Genomic DNA, 18,684 nt, shown 5'->3' with positions numbered 1-18,684 from the left:
TGCAAAACTGCCGACAGTTTAAGGGAACTTGTCATTCAATCTGTACCGTACAACATGGACGGCATGAATCAGAGCCCGGCTCCAGTGATTCAGAGAAATTATAGTTTGAAAACACAGCTATAGGAAAAGATGAGACTAGTCAGCTTAGGGCTGCTTCTCACTTGCGAGTTACTCGCAGTAGTGCAATGTGAGAAATCTCGCATTGGAATCGGACACATGTTAGTGAACGATTCAGCTCTCATCTGCTATTTTTTTCTCAGTCCAAATCGGACTGAGAAAAAAAAAAAAAAAAAAAAACGCAGCATGCTGCTTTCTTGCGAGTTTCTACTGCGAGTCTCTCCAATGCAAGTCTATGGGAACGTGTAAATAATCGGATGTCATGGGACGGCATTCACACCATCCTAGTGACATGCGATTTTCTAAATACATTTCTCGCATGTTTCCTAAAACACTGGAAACGAGCAATGTCTAACAATGTCAATCACTATTCTTTGTCAGTCGGTCTCTCCCTCTCGCTCTCTATTCTCTCTCTGTCGGTCCGTCACTATCTCTGTCCCTCTCTCACAGTCTGTCAGTCATTTTCCCCTCCTCTCTCATACTCACCGATCCCCGATGTGGCGCTGCACGGCATTCACACTGCTGCGGTGGCTTTTACTATTGTGAAAAAGCCGGCCGCTCATTAAACAATCCGTATTCCCTACTTTCCCCGCCCACAGGCGCCTATGATTGGTTGCAGTGAGACACGCCCCCACGCTGAGTGACAGGTGTCTCACTGCACCCAATCACAGCAGCCGGTGGGCGGGTCTATACTGTGCAGTGAAATAAATAGGCACCTGTGGGCGGGGAAAGCAGGGAATACGAGATTGTTTAATGAGCGGCCGGCTTTTTCAAAATAGTAAAAGCCGCCGCAGCAGTGTGCAGCGCCGCGCCGGGGATCGGTGAGTATGAAAGAGGGCTGCTAACTTCAGTCACTCAGGAGATTAGCGGTCACCGGTGAGCCCTTCACAGGTGACCACTAATCAGGACGCGACACAGACAGAGCCGCAGCATGACAATGAAGTCGGGGGAAGTTCACCCGAGTTCATTCTGATTGTGCGGCTCTGTCTGTGTCTGCTGTCATCTGCCATTAAGCTCTGCTGCATGGCTGTCTGTGTCTGCTGTCAGCGGCCATGTAGCAGCGCTGAATGGCAGATGACATAGTAAAAAATACGCATTACACATGCATTACACGCTAGTAAAATCATTAATTTATTCAGAAAAAGCATCGCACTTGCGTTGCACTTGGACCTAACGTGAACTAAAATCAGCCGAGTTTTTTTCAGCCCAGTCGGACCGATTTTACTCGCATAGATGTGTTTCCACCCTTACACCCCCACACGGACTTTACCAGCCCTGCTCCTGGTCTTACCCATTATGAGCATAGTGAGAGACCTGTCAATCACCTGGAGGATGTGAGGAAAAGCCAATTAGTCTCATCACGGGAGGGGGAGGGGGGGGGGTAAAAGGTGATTTATGTTATCTGGGAAACCATAACTAAATACTTTTGTCAAATAGCTAATGAAAAGTGTGTATGTAATTATATATACAGTCATGTGAAGAACTAAGTGCACCCTCTTCAAATTCTCTTTTTTTTTTTTTAAAAAAAAAAAGTTAAAAAAAGGTTATATTTTAAGAAAAAAAAAAAAAGGGCAAAAGCAGTTGACAAAATTAAGTACACCCTGTTTCCATATTTTAATTAAGAGGGTAAGTAGCAGCCAGATGCCTTATTACTATTACGCCACATTCACATACAGTGTCTGTGTGTCGCAGTCTGAGTACAGACTGTGATAAATGGACTATAAGTGGTCTCCTAGGAGGCTGTCAAGACCCGCAGATAGTCAATGCATCACAGTCCGTACTCACATAGGTACGTGAATGCTGTGCAAGGCACCATTCAGAACAGCCGCTCTTCAGGCGGCCCGAGGAGGCACCATTCAGAACAGCCGCTCTTCAGGCGGCCCGAGGAGGCACCATTCAGAACAGCCGCTCTTCAGGCGGCCCGAGGAGGCACCATTCAGAACAGCCGCTCTTCAGACGGCCCGAGGAGGCACCATTCAGAACAGCCGCTCTTCAGACGGCCGGAGGCACCATTCAGAACAGCCGCTCTTCAGGTGGCCCGAGGAGGCACCATTCAGAACAGCCGCTCTTCAGGTGGCCCGAGGAGGCACCATTCAGAACAGCCGCTCTTCAGACGGCCCGAGGAGGCACCATTCAGAACAGCCGCTCTTCAGACGGCCCGAGGAGGCACCATTCAGAACAGCCGCTCTTCAGACGGCCCGAGGAGGCACCATTCAGAACAGCCGCTCTTCAGACGGCCCGAGGAACCATTCAGAACAGCCGCTCTTCAGACGGCCCGAGGAACCATTCAGAACAGCCGCTCTTCAGACGGCCCGAGGAACCATTCAGAACAGCCGCTCTTCAGACGGCCCGAGGAACCATTCAGAACAGCCGCTCTTCAGACGGCCCGAGGAACCATTCAGAACAGCCGCTCTTCAGACGGCCCGAGGAACCATTCAGAACAGCCGCTCTTCAGACGGCCCGAGGAACCATTCAGAACAGCCGCTCTTCAGACGGCCCGAGGAACCATTCAGAACAGCCGCTCTTCAGACGGCCCGAGGAACCATTCAGAACAGCCGCTCTTCAGACGGCCGGAGGAACCATTCAGAACAGCCGCTCTTCAGACGGCCGGAGGAACCATTCAGAACAGCCGCTCTTCAGACGGCCGGAGGAACCATTCAGAACAGCCGCTCTTCAGACGGCCGGAGGAACCATTCAGAACAGCCGCTCTTCAGACGGCCGGAGGAACCATTCAGAACAGCCGCTCTTCAGACGGCCGGAGGAACCATTCAGAACAGCCGCTCTTCAGACGGCCGGAGGAACCATTCAGAACAGCCGCTCTTCAGACGGCCGGAGGAACCATTCAGAACAGCCGCTCTTCAGACGGCCGGAGGAACCATTCAGAACAGCCGCTCTTCAGACGGCCGGAGGAACCATTCAGAACAGCCGCTCTTCAGACGGCCGGAGGAACCATTCAGAACAGCCGCTCTTCAGACGGCCGGAGGAACCATTCAGAACAGCCGCTCTTCAGACGGCCGGAGGAACCATTCAGAACAGCCGCTCTTCAGACGGCCGGAGGAACCATTCAGAACAGCCGCTCTTCAGACGGCCAGAGGAACCATTCAGAACAGCCGCTCTTCAGGCGGCCCAAGGCACCATTTAGACTGTGTCTTTCATTTGAATTCTGCCTGCAACCCGAATGTTAATTGATAGAAGTTTGACAGCTTTATCAACTTTTATCTTTCTAGAAATCAATTAGCAGGTGCCAGGCAGTGCTCCAAGGTTAGGGCTTGCTGAAATAAAGATATCAGCATGGCATGAGCACTCTCCTCTCATTAGTTTTTCAATATTTTATCTGTTAATGAAATAAATCAGTTGGTAAGCCTGGGAGCCAAGACTCTCCTCACACACAAAAAGGTAGAGCCCACAATATCTTACCCAGCATCATTACCCTTTCGTCAGGTCAAACAAGGCCAATTTGTGCCATTTTATTTATTATTATAAAAGCTGCAACATGGCCTGTGTGTGAATGCAGCCAAACCATCATTGTGTCTGTCAATCACAGTCGCCTTCCTGCAGGTAATCTCAAAGGTAAAGCTGATATAGGATTATGGCTCTGTTCACACCATGATTTACAGCATCTGTTTAAGGTATATGTCAGGAAAAGCATTAAATGGAGGCTGCGATGAAAGTCCAACCATCTTATCTGTCACATGTAGACAAAAAAACATCTGTCATGGCAAAGATTCTTCAACAGATGCCAATAAAGCCTATGAGAATTCCTCATAACACCATTGCAGTAGATGAAGTCACAGCTAACCCTGTTCCCTCCATTCAGAGGCTTATTCTACACAAAAGATAGGCCAGGATCCAACTCTTGTGATTGAGTATGGGTTAGTTCCCAAAGCAATAGGACGTTAAAGGGGTTATCCACTACTTGGACAACTCCTTCTCAATTCTATATTGGGAAGTAGTTGTAAAAGTGAGAAGTGTAAAAATAAAACCTATCTATACTCCACTCCAAGGCCATTCCAGCGATGTTGGGGCAGGATCTCCCAGGGCTCACGTGACATTGTTATGCCCTGTAGCTTAGTCAGCGGTGGCTAAAGGGCCACTACACACTTCCTTAGGGCGTAATGCACACCTGAAGAGGTCAGGACTGCTTCCTGATGATGTCAGTTTCATCTGAAGGAAGAGAGTGAAGAGGCTCATTGGAAGTCAGATTGGCATGACAATGTCGTGCCGCTCGGGCATAGCTGGAATGGTGCTGGCAGTAATTTAGATAGTAGGCCGTTTTACGATCACAAATTCCCTTTAAATTAATACCTATGACAGATACCATACACTGGTATCCATAGACTTCCACTTTAAAAAAAAAAAAAAAAAAAAATTTAGACTTTTTTTTTTAAATTCTATACTGTGGAGCAGAAGCTAGACAGAAGCCAAAAGAACAGTGTACTGGCCTCTGCTGCTAATAAAGCCCTATGGACGAGTTCAGTTTCTATGTAGGAAGCTTTGCTAACATACCAGCTACATAGGGAAAAAAACCAGACAACCATACCTGCTCGCTTGACCGCATTGTAGAGGAGTCGAGTTCCCAACATGCTCATGTTCTCTACGGAGATAAGAATCAATATATATAAGTGGCACAGGAGCAGAAGGTGTAATATAACAGGGTTTATAGGAGGCTAAGGCTACTTTCACACATCAGTTTTTTCCATCAGGCACAATCCGAAAAAAAACATAATACAGATCCGGCGCCGGATCCGTTTTATCCTAATTGCCTTTTATTAGCGCCAGATTGTGCCTGATGGCCTTGCGTTGAATCCGGCTTTTGCCGTATGCGTCGTAATTGGTTAATGCGGTGGCCAGATGGAACGTCTCTTGTAATGCTTTTTGTCCCTGACAAAAAACCGCATCGCGCTTGATCCGGCACGATTTACAATGGAAGCCTATGGACGGCGGATCCGGCGTATAGCGGCAAAAATGGATGCGGCCGCTGGATCAGTTTTTTTAAACTGAGCATGCTCCAATTTTTGTTAAAAAATAGGATCAGCAAAAAAACGGACAAAACGGATGCGTCAGATCTGTATTTTGACGGATCAGGTATCAGCAACGCAGCCTGTAATGTTTTTTGAGCAGCGCAATCCGTAGGATTTTGCTGCGCATGCTCTCTCTGGCTCCCTGCCCCCGTAACCAGGATACACATCGGGTAACCAAGCAATGCGCTTTGGTTAGTCACCCGATATTTACACTGGTTACCTGTGCAGGGAGTCAGCGCTAAGCGGTGTATGCTGGTATCCAAGATAAATATTGGGTAACCAAGTAAAAAGTGCTTTGCTTTTAGTTACCCGATATTTACCCTGGATACAGTGTGCAAGGAGGCCGACACTTCCCCGCTTGGCTCCGCCCCTCCCGCACTCCGCATGTGTACACACACACACACGTCCCCAGCCCTGCAGTCCCCGGCGCCATGGCCCCGCCCCCCTCGCTCTCTGCCCCCCGCACACAACGGAGTCCGACAATGATTTCTGCTTTGTCATCCGTTGTACAACGCATCAGTTACATGCGTCAGGCAACGCATGTGACCGATGCAAAACAACGGAAATGTGAACCTAGCCTAATAGACACAGTTTGCGCAAAGTCTACAATAACATGTTTACTATTGAGATACAACGTTCATACATGTAACTGTTTTTTGCAGTAAGTGTATTCCCACTCCTTTTCTAGGTAACCTGATATATAGACTCCCATGTACCCAATCCTGACACTGCAGGACTGGATTGGGGAGGCAGGTAATCACCATTATGTGTGTGTAACCTACTGCTGTGCCGAGCCCTGCCATTCGCCTTACTTGCCAGCTGGGCTGACACGATGTTTGGGTGCATCACGCTGCCTATGCCATCAGGTGAGAGGCGATTCAGCTGCTCCCGCCCTGCGGGCCCGGAATCCCGGGCCGGCCGCATTCTCCCGCCCTGCGGGCCCGGAATCCCGGGCCGGCCGCATTCTCCCGCCCTGCGGGCCCGGAATCCCGGGCCGGCCGCATTCTCCCGCCCTGCGGGCCCGGAATCCCAGGCCGGCCGCATTCTCCCACCCTGCGGGCCCGGAATCCCGAGCCGGCCGCATTCTCCCGCCCTGCGGGCCCGGAATCCCGGGCCGGCCGCATTCTCCCGCCCTGCGGGCCCGGAATCCCAGGCCGGCCGCATTCTCCCGCCCTGCGGGCCCGGAATCCCGAGCCGGCCGCATTCTCCCGCCCTGCGGGCCCGGAATCCCGAGCCGGCCGCATTCTCCAGTCTATAGGTTTAATACCAACATCAGCACTCAAAAGCATTTTTCAGTTGATATCACATGTCCCAAGAAAACCTCATTCTGACCAATCCCGAATAGAAACATTATACTGACCACATACTGACTGGTGCCACATGACAGAACATCGGTGCAGCATAGGGTACTGTATAATGTGACAACACATAAGGGTTCATGAATCCTATAGCCGCAGAGCCACATTATATAGGGTGACATCTACACAGAAACCTGAAGGGCACGTGAAAGCCAAATAAGCGCCCATCAGCGTCTGGCAGCACAGAGCCACCGCCGTCCGCAGAATACAGCGTGCAAAACATAACTGACGTTAACTCGCAGAAAACCATGCACATTTATAGCGAAAGACCACTCACGCATGCGCAGTGTACGTTACAAACTGAAGGAGCATGCGTAGTGGCGAACGTCTTTGCGTTCCACAAGTCATGACACAATTAGGACCACAGCTGAGAAAAGACTGAGCTCAGTAAAGCAGTGGCAGCCTACACATTCCCCGGGTCCTACACACTGCCTGTTATGGTTCACAGCACCTCTATTCCACGCTATTCCCCCGCTATACTCACCTGACAGCGGCCGCTGACCTTGCTGCAACTGTGCCGCTCAAGTCGCTAGGAATGCAGCTATTGGTCCAGGCTGCTGTCACTGAAATGTAAAGGCGGGTTTGACCCCTCTTTTCCGGCACACTCATTAGCATTCCAAACCACGCCCTACTACGATTTAGCCGCCCTGAGATAGAATACCTTCTTTGTCAATCAGACTACTTCACTTATCAGGGATTGGTCAATTTAGCTGTCTGTCATACGAATAACCAATCAGAATTGATTATCTGGGGAAGGGTGGGACGTGTGTTACAGACAATAGGACAGCAGTGTGAGATCACGTGGGTATATGTATACTACAACGTACGGGAAGAGTACAGAATTGCGCACTGTGTCAGTGTCGCTGGGAGAATACTGCACTACATCCGTTGTTCTCCATCAGTCACAATCCGTCGTTTTGAGAAACAACTGAATCCTGCAGAGCTTCAGTTTTTTCCCCATAGACTTGTATTAACGACGGATTGTAACTGATGGCCTTGCGTTGCATCCGCTATGCGACTGAAATGACTAACCGTCGGGCAGAAGCAACGCAGAATGTAACGTTTTTTGGAGCGGCAAAAAAACCGCAGTGCGCAGGATTCCGTCAGCATCCGTCATGGTTATAATGGAAGCCTATGGGCGCTGGAATCCGTCGGAATCCGTGAAATGACTGATTCCAGCGACTGATCCGTTTATAGCAACAGCATGCTCAGAAGTGGAAATTAGTTTCTGTCGGTCTCTTCCTCTGTCGGTCTCTCTCTCTGTCGGTCTCTCTGTCGGTCTCTCTGTCGGACTCTGTCGGCCTCTTTGTCGGTCTCTCTCTCTGTCGGTCTTTCTCTGTCGGTCTCTCTGTCGGTCTCTTCCTCTCTCTGTCGGTCTCTCTGTCGGTCTCTCTCTCTGTCGGCCTCTTTGTCGGTCTCTCTCTCTGTCGGTCTTTCTCTGTCGGTCTCTCTGTCGGTCTCTTCCTCTCTCTGTCGGTCTCTCTGTCGGTCTCTCTCTCTGTCGGACTCTGTCGGCCTCTTTGTCGGTCTCTCTCTCTGTCGGTCTTTCTCTGTCGGTCTCTCTCTCTGTCGGTCTCTTCCTCTCTCTGTCGGTCTCTTCCTCTCTCTGTCGGTCTCTTCCTCTCTCTGTCGGTCTCTGTCGGTCTCTCTCTGTCGGTCTCTCTCTCTGTCGGTCTCTTCCTCTCTCTGTCGGTCAGCATCCGTCATGGTTATAATGGAAGCCTATGGGCGCTGGAATCCGTCGGAATCCGTGAAATGACTGATTCCAGCGACTGATCCGTTTATAGCAACAGCATGCTCAGAAGTGGAAATTAGTTTCTGTCGGTCTCTCCCTCTGTCGGTCTCTCTCTCTGTCGGTCTCTCTTTCTGTCGGTCTCTCACTCTGTCGGTCTCTTTGTCGGTCTCTTTGTCGGTCTCTCTCTGTCGGTCTCTCTCTGTCGGTCTCTCTCTCTGTCGGTCTCTTCCTCTCTCCGTCGGTCTCTTCCTCTCTCTGTCGGTCTCTGTCTGTCTCTCTCTGTCGGTCTCTGTCGGTCTCTCTCTCTGTCGGTCTCTTCCTCTCTCTGTCAGTCTCTCTCTCTGTCAGTCTCTTTCTCTCTCTCCATCCTTCATACTCACCGATCACCGACGCGGCACTGCACAGCTGTCACACTGCTCCATCTGCTTCTCCTGGTTGTGAAAATGCCGGCCGCTCATTATTCCATCTTGTATTCACTGCTTCCCCTGGCCACCAGCGCCTATGATTGGTTGCAGGCAGACACGCCCCCACACTGAGTGACAGCTGTCTCACTGCAACCAATCACAGCCGCCGGTGGGTGGGTCTATATCTTGCAGTAAAAAGTAAATAAACACAAACCCCAAAAAATCCTTTATTTGAAATAAAAGACAAAAAACACCCTCTTTTCACCACTTTATTAATCCCCAAATACCCCTCCAGGTCCAACGTAATCTACACGAGGTCCCATGACACTTTCAGCTCTGCTACATCGGAAGCTGACAGGAGTGGCCGTAGAGCACCGCCGTTCACTGTGAGCTCCATGGAGCAAATGAAGTGAGTTACGCTGTCAGCGGTGACGTCACTCAGGTAGTGCCGGTGTGTGTGCTGTCATGATGGGGGCGGTAGTGCCGGTGTGTGTGCTGTCATGATGGGGGCGGTAGTGCCTGTGTGTGTGCGCGGTGATGATGGGTGCAGTAGTGCCTGTGTGTGAGCAGTGATGATGGGTGCGGTAGTGCCTGTGTGTGTGCAGTGATGATGGGTGCGGGAGTGCCTGTGTGTGTGCGGTGATGATGGGGGCGGCAGTGCCTGTGTGTGTGCGGTGATGATGGGGGCGGTAGTGCCGGTATATGTGGTGATGATGGGGTCTCTCTCTCTCTATCTCTCCGTTTTTTTTAACGGATCCGTCCCATCAGTTGTACCACAATCTGCAACGCATCAGTCACATCAGTCACAAACGGATTGTGACTGATGCAAAACAACGGAAGTGTCAAAGCAGTCTTAGGCTAAGTTCACACTTCCGTTGTTTTGCAGCAGTCACAATCAGTTGTGTGACTGATGCAACAGATGCGTTGCAGATAGTGGCACAATTGATGTGACTGATACTGCAAAAAAAGTTCCGTTGTGGGTTTTTTTTTACTGTTTTACCGGCGGCCGGCTTTTGTGACCAATCAGCTGCTCGTTCACAATAGCCGGCCACCGGCCGATCAGCTGATCGTTCACAATAGCCGGCCACCGGCCGATCAGCTGATCGTTCACAGCGCATGCTCACAGTAAAAAAAACGATCCACCGCACACAAAAAACGTTACATGCAGCGTTGCTCCCGCCTGACAGTCAGTCAGTAAACGACAGGGCCATCAGTCACAATCCGTCCCTAATAGAAGCCTATGGGGAAAAACAGATTCCTGCAAAATATTTTGCAGGATACCGTAATTCCTGAAGGCGACGGATTGTTTCTGATGCAAAACAACGGAAGTGTGAACTTAGCTTTAACTGTCTCCATGTGTAATACTTAGTTGAAGGAAAAGTATTAAACCTTTGGGCACAAAATATAGGCGTATATTAGGCAACCACACGGAAATGGCTAATGTCTGCAGCGACCTGTGGTAAATACCCCATGTGTTACCACTTTCCACTTAAGGCAATGTTCACAATTTTTTTGCATGTTTTTTTTGGTTGGTTTTATGCAAATCTATGCTAATAAAATGCTGCTTTTCTAGTACCAGCAAAGCTTATGATATTGTTATTTTCTGCTAAGAGATGAGGGTTTGCTACACTTTTACTGCAGAAAAAAAATGCCCTGTGTGAACATAGCTAAAAACGAGGGGAGGATTGGGCGGCGCTACTTAACATGGCTTAGATCTGAGCACTGTATTTCTTGCTTAAAGGGGTAGTCCATTACTTGGATAATGTTTTATTAACGGGAACTTGACAGTTGATGCATGCTGAAGGTGCCATGGGCATCATGTATCAGTAACTGGCTGCATGATTTCAACCATATATGTTTAAAGGGAACCTGTCAGGTCCCCTCTGCCTTCCAACCCGGCAGCATTCACACAGGCCAGGTAGTCACAAATAGGGCCCCGCATTACACCCTTCCCTCACAGGTGACAGCAGCCAACCCTTAAAACCCTAGTCACCCCCTAAGGGCTTGATTGACACACCAGGGGGTGGAACCAGGCGGTTGGAAGACGCCCACCGAGGAGTTTAGACAGCCCGGGGCGGGGAAAAGTGAGACAAGTTTAGAGTTCAAGTTGGAGAGGAGTGTGGGCTGGAGCTGTGTCCAGCTCCAGCAGAGGCGAATATCCCATATTGGACAGGTACCAGGGTAGGAGCCCTGGTGCTTTTTTCTAGGAGGCAGACGGCGGTCTCCGTCTGCAGGAGCCGGGAAGATGGCTCGGTGGAACCGATGTGGACCGGGACAGGGTAGTGGCCCGCTGTTATCGACCCGGGGAACCGACTCGGAAACTGAAGCACACAGGGGGGTACTCAGACCCTGAAGCTAGGCCCAGAAGTGACTGGAACTAGTTGATTAACTGATTGCGGCCAGGACTAGAAGTCCTGTCTCACCCAAAGTCCCGATTGAAGGCAACAGCCCATTGAGGGGAATAACAGGCCACCGCCAAGGCTCAGTGATCCCACGGGCCAGCGTCTGCGGGCAAGGGCTCCTTAGGCCACAACCAGCTGGGAGCGGACTCCTGAAGTTGCAAGCACAGGCAGTCCACCATTCCAAAATAGGTGCAGGAGAAAGACAGAGACCACCAGCCGGGTGGGGAAACCCGAACACAGCCGGCTGCGGGCACCGACCACCATCATCTTGGTTTACCAGAGACTCGTGCGTTTTTCTAATAGTGAGTACATCAGCACCCTGCGGTCGCCCATCTCCCTGCACCACCATCCCCCAACGGGTCCCAGGGCCACCATCCCTGCCCACGGAGGAGTTAACAACTTGCTGCGCAACATCTTCCCCGGGTGCCCCGTAACTGCAGCGGTAGTGTTCAATATCACCACATACCGTGGGTGGCGTCACAAACTCCGTACGGCTCAGCCCGTACATATACATCCTACATCCACCATCCTATCACTCCCCCTTTTCATTTGACGTGACTGCGAGACCCCCAGGTCCGGAGACCCTCGAGCCACCCAGAGAAGGACCGGACCAGAGCAACTCGGCTGCCGAGAGCGGGGCGGTACATATGCCTAAATTCCCTCCCTTACCAGCCCTGTATATTGCTATTCATTAATATGAATGTTTAAATATCGACTTATAAATCTCACTGTCCCTATGCTAATTAGGCCTGTGACTAGTCGCAGGTGCGTTGCTTCCCAGACTAGTCGGCCCTCTTTCCATGTTATCATGCCCTTATTGACAACTAGTGAACAATCCCTCAGCAGGAAAATTGCAGAATAGCCATCGGGACAAGGGACCGGTAATGTGTATAAATGCAATAAATTAAAGTCGTCACAGCCCAGCATCCCCCCTGCTTGCACGCTCTGCAGTGAAGGAGGAGTGAGCAGGGAGATGCTGGGCTGTGACGCTGGGCTGTGCTGAGCGGGGAAACTCCGCCCACAGCCGAGTGACTCACGGAGACTGGGGCCGGTGATGTCAGGTGAGCAGGAAGTTGACGTGACATCACCGGATCCCCGAGGTCACGCAGCCTGGGGGTCAGGTGATGGGCAGAGTGAACTGCAATGGCGCCGCTCACAGGCACTATTGGCAACATAAGGTACTTGAGAGAAACATTGTTTCTCCACATAATATCATTGTGGCCAATAATGAATATGGGTGAACCCCCCATTTAACTATTCTGGTAAATAAGATACCAATATTATGGTAATGTTAAAATTAACAGTTTGACATAAAACCTAATCTTCAATGGGCAGAAGAATTGAACAAACACTGGTTGATTTCTGTGGCTCTTACGGGTTATGGGTACGGAAAGTATTCAGACCCCTTTAAATTTTTCCCTCTTTGTTTCATTTTAGCTATCTGGTACATTCAAAAAGGTTCATTTTTTCACATTAGTGTACACTCTGTTCCCTATCTTGACAGAATAAAAACAGAAATGTAAAACAACTGAAATAGCACATGGTCATAAGTATTCAGACCCTTTGCTCATACACTCATATTTAAGTCACATGCTGTCCATTTCATTGTGATCCTCCTTGAGATGGTTCTACTCCTTTATTGGAGTCCAGCTTTGTTTAATTAAACTGATAGGACTTGATTTGGAAAGTTACACACGTGGCTATATCAGACCTCACAGCTCACAGTGCATGTCAAATGAGAATCATGAGGTCAAATGAATTGCCCAAGGAGCTCAGAGACAGAATTGTGCCAAGGCACAGATCTGACCAAGGTTACAAAAGAATTTCTACACTACTCAAGGTTCCTAGCACAGTGACCTTCATAATCCTTAAATGGAAGAAGTTTGGGACCACCAGAACCCTTCCTAGACCTGGCCATCCAGCCAAAATGAGCAATCATGGGAGAAGAGCCTTGGTGAGAGAAGTAAAGAAGAACCCCAAGATTACTGTGGCTGAGTTCCAGAAATGCAGTAGGGAGATGGGAGAAAGTTCCACAAAGTCAACTATCACTTCAACCCTCCAGCAGTCGGGCCTTTATGGCGGAGTGGCCTGACGGAAGCATCTCCTCAGTGCAAAATATATAAAAGCCCGCATAAAGCTTGCAAAAAAACACATAAAGGACTCCCAGACTATGAGAAATAAGATTCTCTGATCTGATGAGATGAAGATAGAACTTTTTGGTGATAATTCGGTATGTGTAGAGAAAACCAGGCACCGCTCATCACCTGCACAATACAATCCCAACAGTGAAACGTGGTGGTGGCAGCATCATGCTATGGGGGCAGGTACAGGACGACTGGTTCCAATTGAAGGAAAACTGAATGCGGCAAAGTAGAGATATCCTGGAAGAAAACCTTTTTTTTTTCTGCCAAGATGGGGTGCAGAGTAGAGATGAGCGATGTTTGAGGCTCGAGGTTCGCCAATTTCTTGTTCGAGTTATTTTGGGGGGTGTTCGAGACGTTCGACGAACTCGAGCTTTTTGCTAAAAGCTCGACAGTTCGAGTTAAATTCGAGAGCGGTTCGAGCACCAAAAACGTGGCTTTTCACAGTAAGGCTATGTGCTCACGTTGCTGTCTGCATGCATCCTGCGTCCCTAGCACAATCCCTCTCTCTTTCCTACTCACCGATCACGGGCGCCTCGCTGCACGGCTGTCACAAATCTGCGGCGTCTTTTCCTTTTTTTGAAAATGGCTGCCGCTTCATTATTCAATCAGTTATTCCGTGCTTTCCCCGCACATCGGCGCCCATGATTGGTTGCAGTCAGACACGCCCCTACGATGAGTGACAGCTGTCTCAATGCAACCAATCACAGCCGCTGGCGGGCGGGTCTATATCGTGCAGTAAAATAAATAAATAAATAATAATAATAATAAAAAAAAAAATGCGGTTCCCCCCATATTTGATACCAGCAAGGATAAAGCCACACGGCTGGAGGCTGGTATTGTCAGGATGGAGAGCGCCACGTTATCGGGAGCCCTCCACCCTAATAATATCAGCAGGCAGCCGCCTGGAATTGCCGCATCCATTAGATGCGACAGTCCCGGGACTCCACCCAGCTCATCCCCAATTGCCCTGGTGCGGTGGCAATTGGGTAATAATGAGTTAATCATGCCAGGTGTCTCCCCGAGACACCTTCCATGATCAACCTGAAAGTGAAAGTAAAGAAACACACAGCGAAAAATCCTTTATTTGGAATAAAAGACAAAAAAAACATCCTCTTTCACCATTTTATTAAAATCCCCAAATACCCCTCCAGGTCCGAAGTAATCCACACGACACTGTCAGCTCTGCTACAGAACACGAGTGCTCTGTGGTCGCTCCACCTAGCACATGAAGAGAATCGCGCTGTCACCTCAGACTTCAGTCAGCAATGCAGACCTCAAGACTACGAAATCTGCCTATGTTCCTCATTGGAGCCAGTGGCTGAATGGATAGAGCGGTCGCCTAAGAAGCATAACTTCACGAGTTCAAGTCCCGGCTGTGTTGGTAAAGAATTTTTTTTATTTTCGATTTTAAATTAATTAATTATTATTCTTTATTTATAATTGTATTTTAGTTATGCACAGAGGGGAGTAGCTTGACATCAGCTGTGAGCCGCTTCACGGAATGAGGCTGCATTCATTCATTCTCTCTCTCTCTGTCTTTCTCTCTCTCTCGCTATCTCACTGTCTGTCTGTCTGTCTTTCTGTCTGTCTGTCTGTCTGTCTTTCTGTCTGTCTTTCTGTCTTTCATTGCACTGATGCATCAGCTGATTGTATAAAAGCCGTTTATACAATCAGCTGCTGTGTCGTGTGATTCAGGCCCTTGAACCTGACACATCATCTGATCGCTTTGCTTTCCAGCAAACCGATCAGATGATATTGGATCAGGATTGGACGGTGCGGGACCCTTGACCCAGGATTACTGCGGCGGGGGGTTCTTTATTTCAATAAAGATGGAGTCACTAATTGTGTTGTGTTTTATTTCTAATAAAAATATTTTTCTGTGTGTTGTGTTTTTTTTTATCTGTGCTAGAAATTCATGATGGCCATGTCTAATATTGGCGTGACACCATGAATTTCGGGCTTAGGGCCAGTTGATAATATGCAGCTATCCCTAACCCCATTATTACCCAGAAAGCCACCCATCACCAGGGCAGCTAAAAGAGTTGGATACAGCGCCAGAAGATGGCGCGTCTATGAAAGCGCCATTTTCTGGGGCGGCTGCAGACTGCAATTCTCAGCAGTGGTGCCCAGAAAGCTTGGGCACCCTGAGCTGTGGATTCCAATCCCCAGCTGCCTAGTTGTACCCGGCTGGACACAAAAATTGGGCGAAGCCCACGTCTTTTTTTTTTAATTATTTCATGAAATTCATCAAATAATTATAAAAAAAAGGGCTTCCCTATATTTTTGGTTCCCAGTCGGGTACAAATAGGCAGCTGGGGGTTGGGGGCAGCCCGTAGCTGCCTTCTGTACCTGGTTAGCATACAAAAACATGGCGAAGCCCACATAATTTTTTTTGGGGGGGGCAAAAAACTCCTGCATACAGTCCTGGATGGAGTATGCTGAGCCTTGTAGTTCTGCAGCTGCTGTCTGTCTGTATGGAGGAGAGCAGACAGCAGCTGCAGAATGACAAGGCTCAGAATGCTCCATTCACTAGTGTATGCACTAGAGCAGACAGCAGCTGCAGAACTACAAGGCTCAGCATACTCCATCCAGGACTATATGCAGGAGTTTTTTGCCAACCAAAAAAAATGACATGGGCTTCGCCATATTTTTGTATGCCAGCCAGGTACAGCAGGCAGGTACGGCTGCCATCAAACCCCAGCTGCCTATTTGTACCCGGCTGGGAACAAAAAAAATAGGGAAGCCCTTTTTTATAATTATTTCATAAATTTCATGAAATAATTAAAAAAAAATCGACATGAGCTTCGCCACATTTTTGTGTCCAGCCAGGTACAACTAGGCAGCTGGGGATTGGAATCTGCAGCACAGGTTGGCCTGAGCTTTCTGGGCCCCTCTGCTGCGAATTGCAGTCCGCAGCCGCCCCAGAAAATGGCGCTTTCATAGAAGCGCCATCATCTGGCGCTGTATCCAACTCTTCCAGCAGCCCTGAAGCCAGGTGGCTTGCTGGGTAATCATGAGTTAATACTAGCTTTGTTTTACTAGCTAGTATTAAGCCAGAGATTCTTAGGGGTACTTTTCACGCTGCGACATCGCTAGCGCGATAGTACCCGCCCCCGTCGCACATGCGATATCTTGTGATAGCTGCCGTAGCGAACATTATCGCTACGGCAGCTTTACATGCACTTACCTGCCCTGCGACGTCGCTCTGGCTGGTGACCCGCCTCCTTCCTAAGGGGGCGGGTTGTGCGACGTCACAGCGACGTCACACGGCAGGTGGCCAATAGAAGCGGAGGGGCGGAGATCCGCATAGCCGGTGGAGGCAGGTAAGGAGATGTTCCTCGCTCCTGCGGCTTCACACACAGCGATGTGTGCTGCCGCAGGAATGAGGAACAACATCGTATCTCCTATTGGTGCGACATTATGGAAATGTCCGACACTACACAGATCACCGATTTTCGACGCTTTTGCGATCGTTTATTGGTGCATATAGGCTTTACACGTTGCGACATCGTTACTGGCGCCGGATGTGCGTCACTTTCGATTTGACCCAGACGATATCGCAGTAGAGATGTCGCAATGCACAAAGTACCCCTTAATGTCAGGCAAGTTTGACCCGACCATTAAGAATCTCCAATAAAGGGTTAAAAAAAAAACCCACAAAGAGAAAAAATACTTTATTTATTTCTATTACACAGACACACTTAGAGACTCCATGTTTATTACTCCCTGTCAGCCCTCCATGATCCATGGTCTACTTCTTTCTCCTTCAACCCATGCAGCTTTGCTACATCAGACAGCGCTGCATGGGAGGAAGACGCTGCTGCTCCCCGTGCAGTCTATTCACTCAGTTAGTGAGCGAGCAGAGGCTGCAGGCTGTAAGCTGTGACATCACCGCTGACAGGCGGGTTGCTATAGCAACGGTGATCTCCGTTATTGATCGGCTGTGGTAGCCGGTGAATAACGGAACGGGGAAGCAGAACGGGGAAGCCAACCATGTGCCATAGCATTTCGCCGGTATACGGAGATGCTGGAACGATCACCACGTACCGGAGAGATGCAATGACAGGACCTAGCATGACGTCATAGCCATGTGACCAGTCTGTAGCCAATGAGATAATAGACACGTGACTGGTCACATGCTTTTTTTGACGTCACAGAAGGTGCTATCATCAGTGCTGGTTACCGGGAAGACGCAGCGATTATCGGAAGGAAAAGCGGCGGGAAACAGAGTGCAGGACGTGTCGCGGGGACCTGTAAGTGTAATGGCAATGTTTATTAACTGTATGTGTACATTTATAATGTGTTTTTATGTGTTTGTGTTTGACTCCCATTGTTTTCAATGGGGTTCGACAAGTTCGTCGAACGGTTCGTCGAACCGAACTCGAACGGGGCCTCCGTTCGACGAACCTAACCGAACTCGAGCCTTCAGAGGCTCGCTCATCTCTAGTGCAGAGTGTACATTAATGAGAAAAAAATGAACTTTTTTGAATTTACCAAATGGCTGCAATGAAACAAAGAGTGAAAAATGTAAAGGGGTTTGAATACTTTCCATTCTCACTGTAGATCATAGATGTTCTTGCTATGGCCAGATATGTACATCCTATAAAGAATAATCAATTAATTTGTGATCTATATATTTCAGGTGTAATATATTGGTACACGCAAGAGGGCTAAGCTGTGTATTTAAATACGGGATTTTTCAAAGTCCAGTACTATAGAATATTTGAGGTCAGTCCTAGTTATTATGTACTAATACTCTCACATAAGAGTAAAGCGGGCTTTACACGCTGCGATCTCGCTAGCGAAATCGCAAGCGATCGTATCCGCCCCTGTAGGTTGTGTGACACGAGCAAATCGCTGCCTGTCGCGCACAACATTGCTTACCCCCGTCACACGCACTTGCCTGCCCTGCGACGTCGCTCTGGCCGGCGATATGCCTCCTTTCTAAGGGGGCGGGTCGTGTGGCGTCACTCGACGTCACACGGCAGCCGTCTAATAGAAGCGGAGGGGCAGAGATGAGCGGGACGTAACATCCCGCCCACCTCCTTCCTTCCGCATTGCCGGTGGAGGCAGGTAAGGAGATGTTCGTTGCTCCTGCGGTGTCACACACAGCGATGTGTGCTGCTGCCGCAGGAACAACGAACAACATCACTAATTAGAAAACGATTTTTTGTTTTAGGATGACCTCTCTGCGGCTAACGATTTTTGCCACTTTTGTGATCGTTTTAGGTCGCACATAACTGTTACATGCTACGATATCGTTAATGACGCCGGATGTGCGTCACAAACAACGTGACCCCGACAATAATTCAGTAACGATATCGTAGCGTATAAAGCCAGCTTAAGATGACAGATTTCCATGAACTATGGTTGTGTGACGCCCTGGACAAGCCAGGGGTCACAGGTAATGACATCATTACACCCTACGCCCCGGTTAGGCACATCAAAGCTAGACCCAAAAATCCTTGTTGCCTTCCTCCAGGGGCTGATGTTCACACCAGGG

At 49.2% G+C, this 18,684-nt stretch overlaps 1 protein-coding gene across 2 annotated transcripts in view; it reads right to left on the bottom strand.

The window, feature by feature from the left end:
• Positions 1 to 7,078, bottom strand: part of NDUFS8 (NADH:ubiquinone oxidoreductase core subunit S8) — a 29,594-nt gene extending 22,516 nt beyond the window's left edge. The window contains exons 1-2 of one of the 2 annotated variants that reach the window (XM_075347343.1): positions 6,981 to 7,078; positions 4,658 to 4,711 (exon numbers count right to left, since the gene is read on the bottom strand). In XM_075347343.1, coding sequence (XP_075203458.1) covers positions 4,658 to 4,706 — 49 coding nt within the window. In that variant the 5' untranslated portion in view covers positions 4,707 to 4,711; positions 6,981 to 7,078. Of the gene's footprint in view, positions 1 to 4,657; positions 4,712 to 6,498; positions 6,644 to 6,980 lie in introns of those variants that run through there. The other variant, XM_075347342.1, reaches the window with a different exon arrangement.
• Between the last annotated feature and the right edge of the window lie 11,606 nt (positions 7,079 to 18,684).

The sequence above is a fragment of the Anomaloglossus baeobatrachus genome, chromosome 5 (assembly GCF_048569485.1).
Source record: "Anomaloglossus baeobatrachus isolate aAnoBae1 chromosome 5, aAnoBae1.hap1, whole genome shotgun sequence".
Classification (NCBI taxonomy): Eukaryota; Metazoa; Chordata; class Amphibia; order Anura; family Aromobatidae; genus Anomaloglossus; species Anomaloglossus baeobatrachus.
The sequence above is the reverse complement of the archived record's forward strand: the minus strand, read 5'-3'. Positions and strand labels throughout refer to the sequence as shown.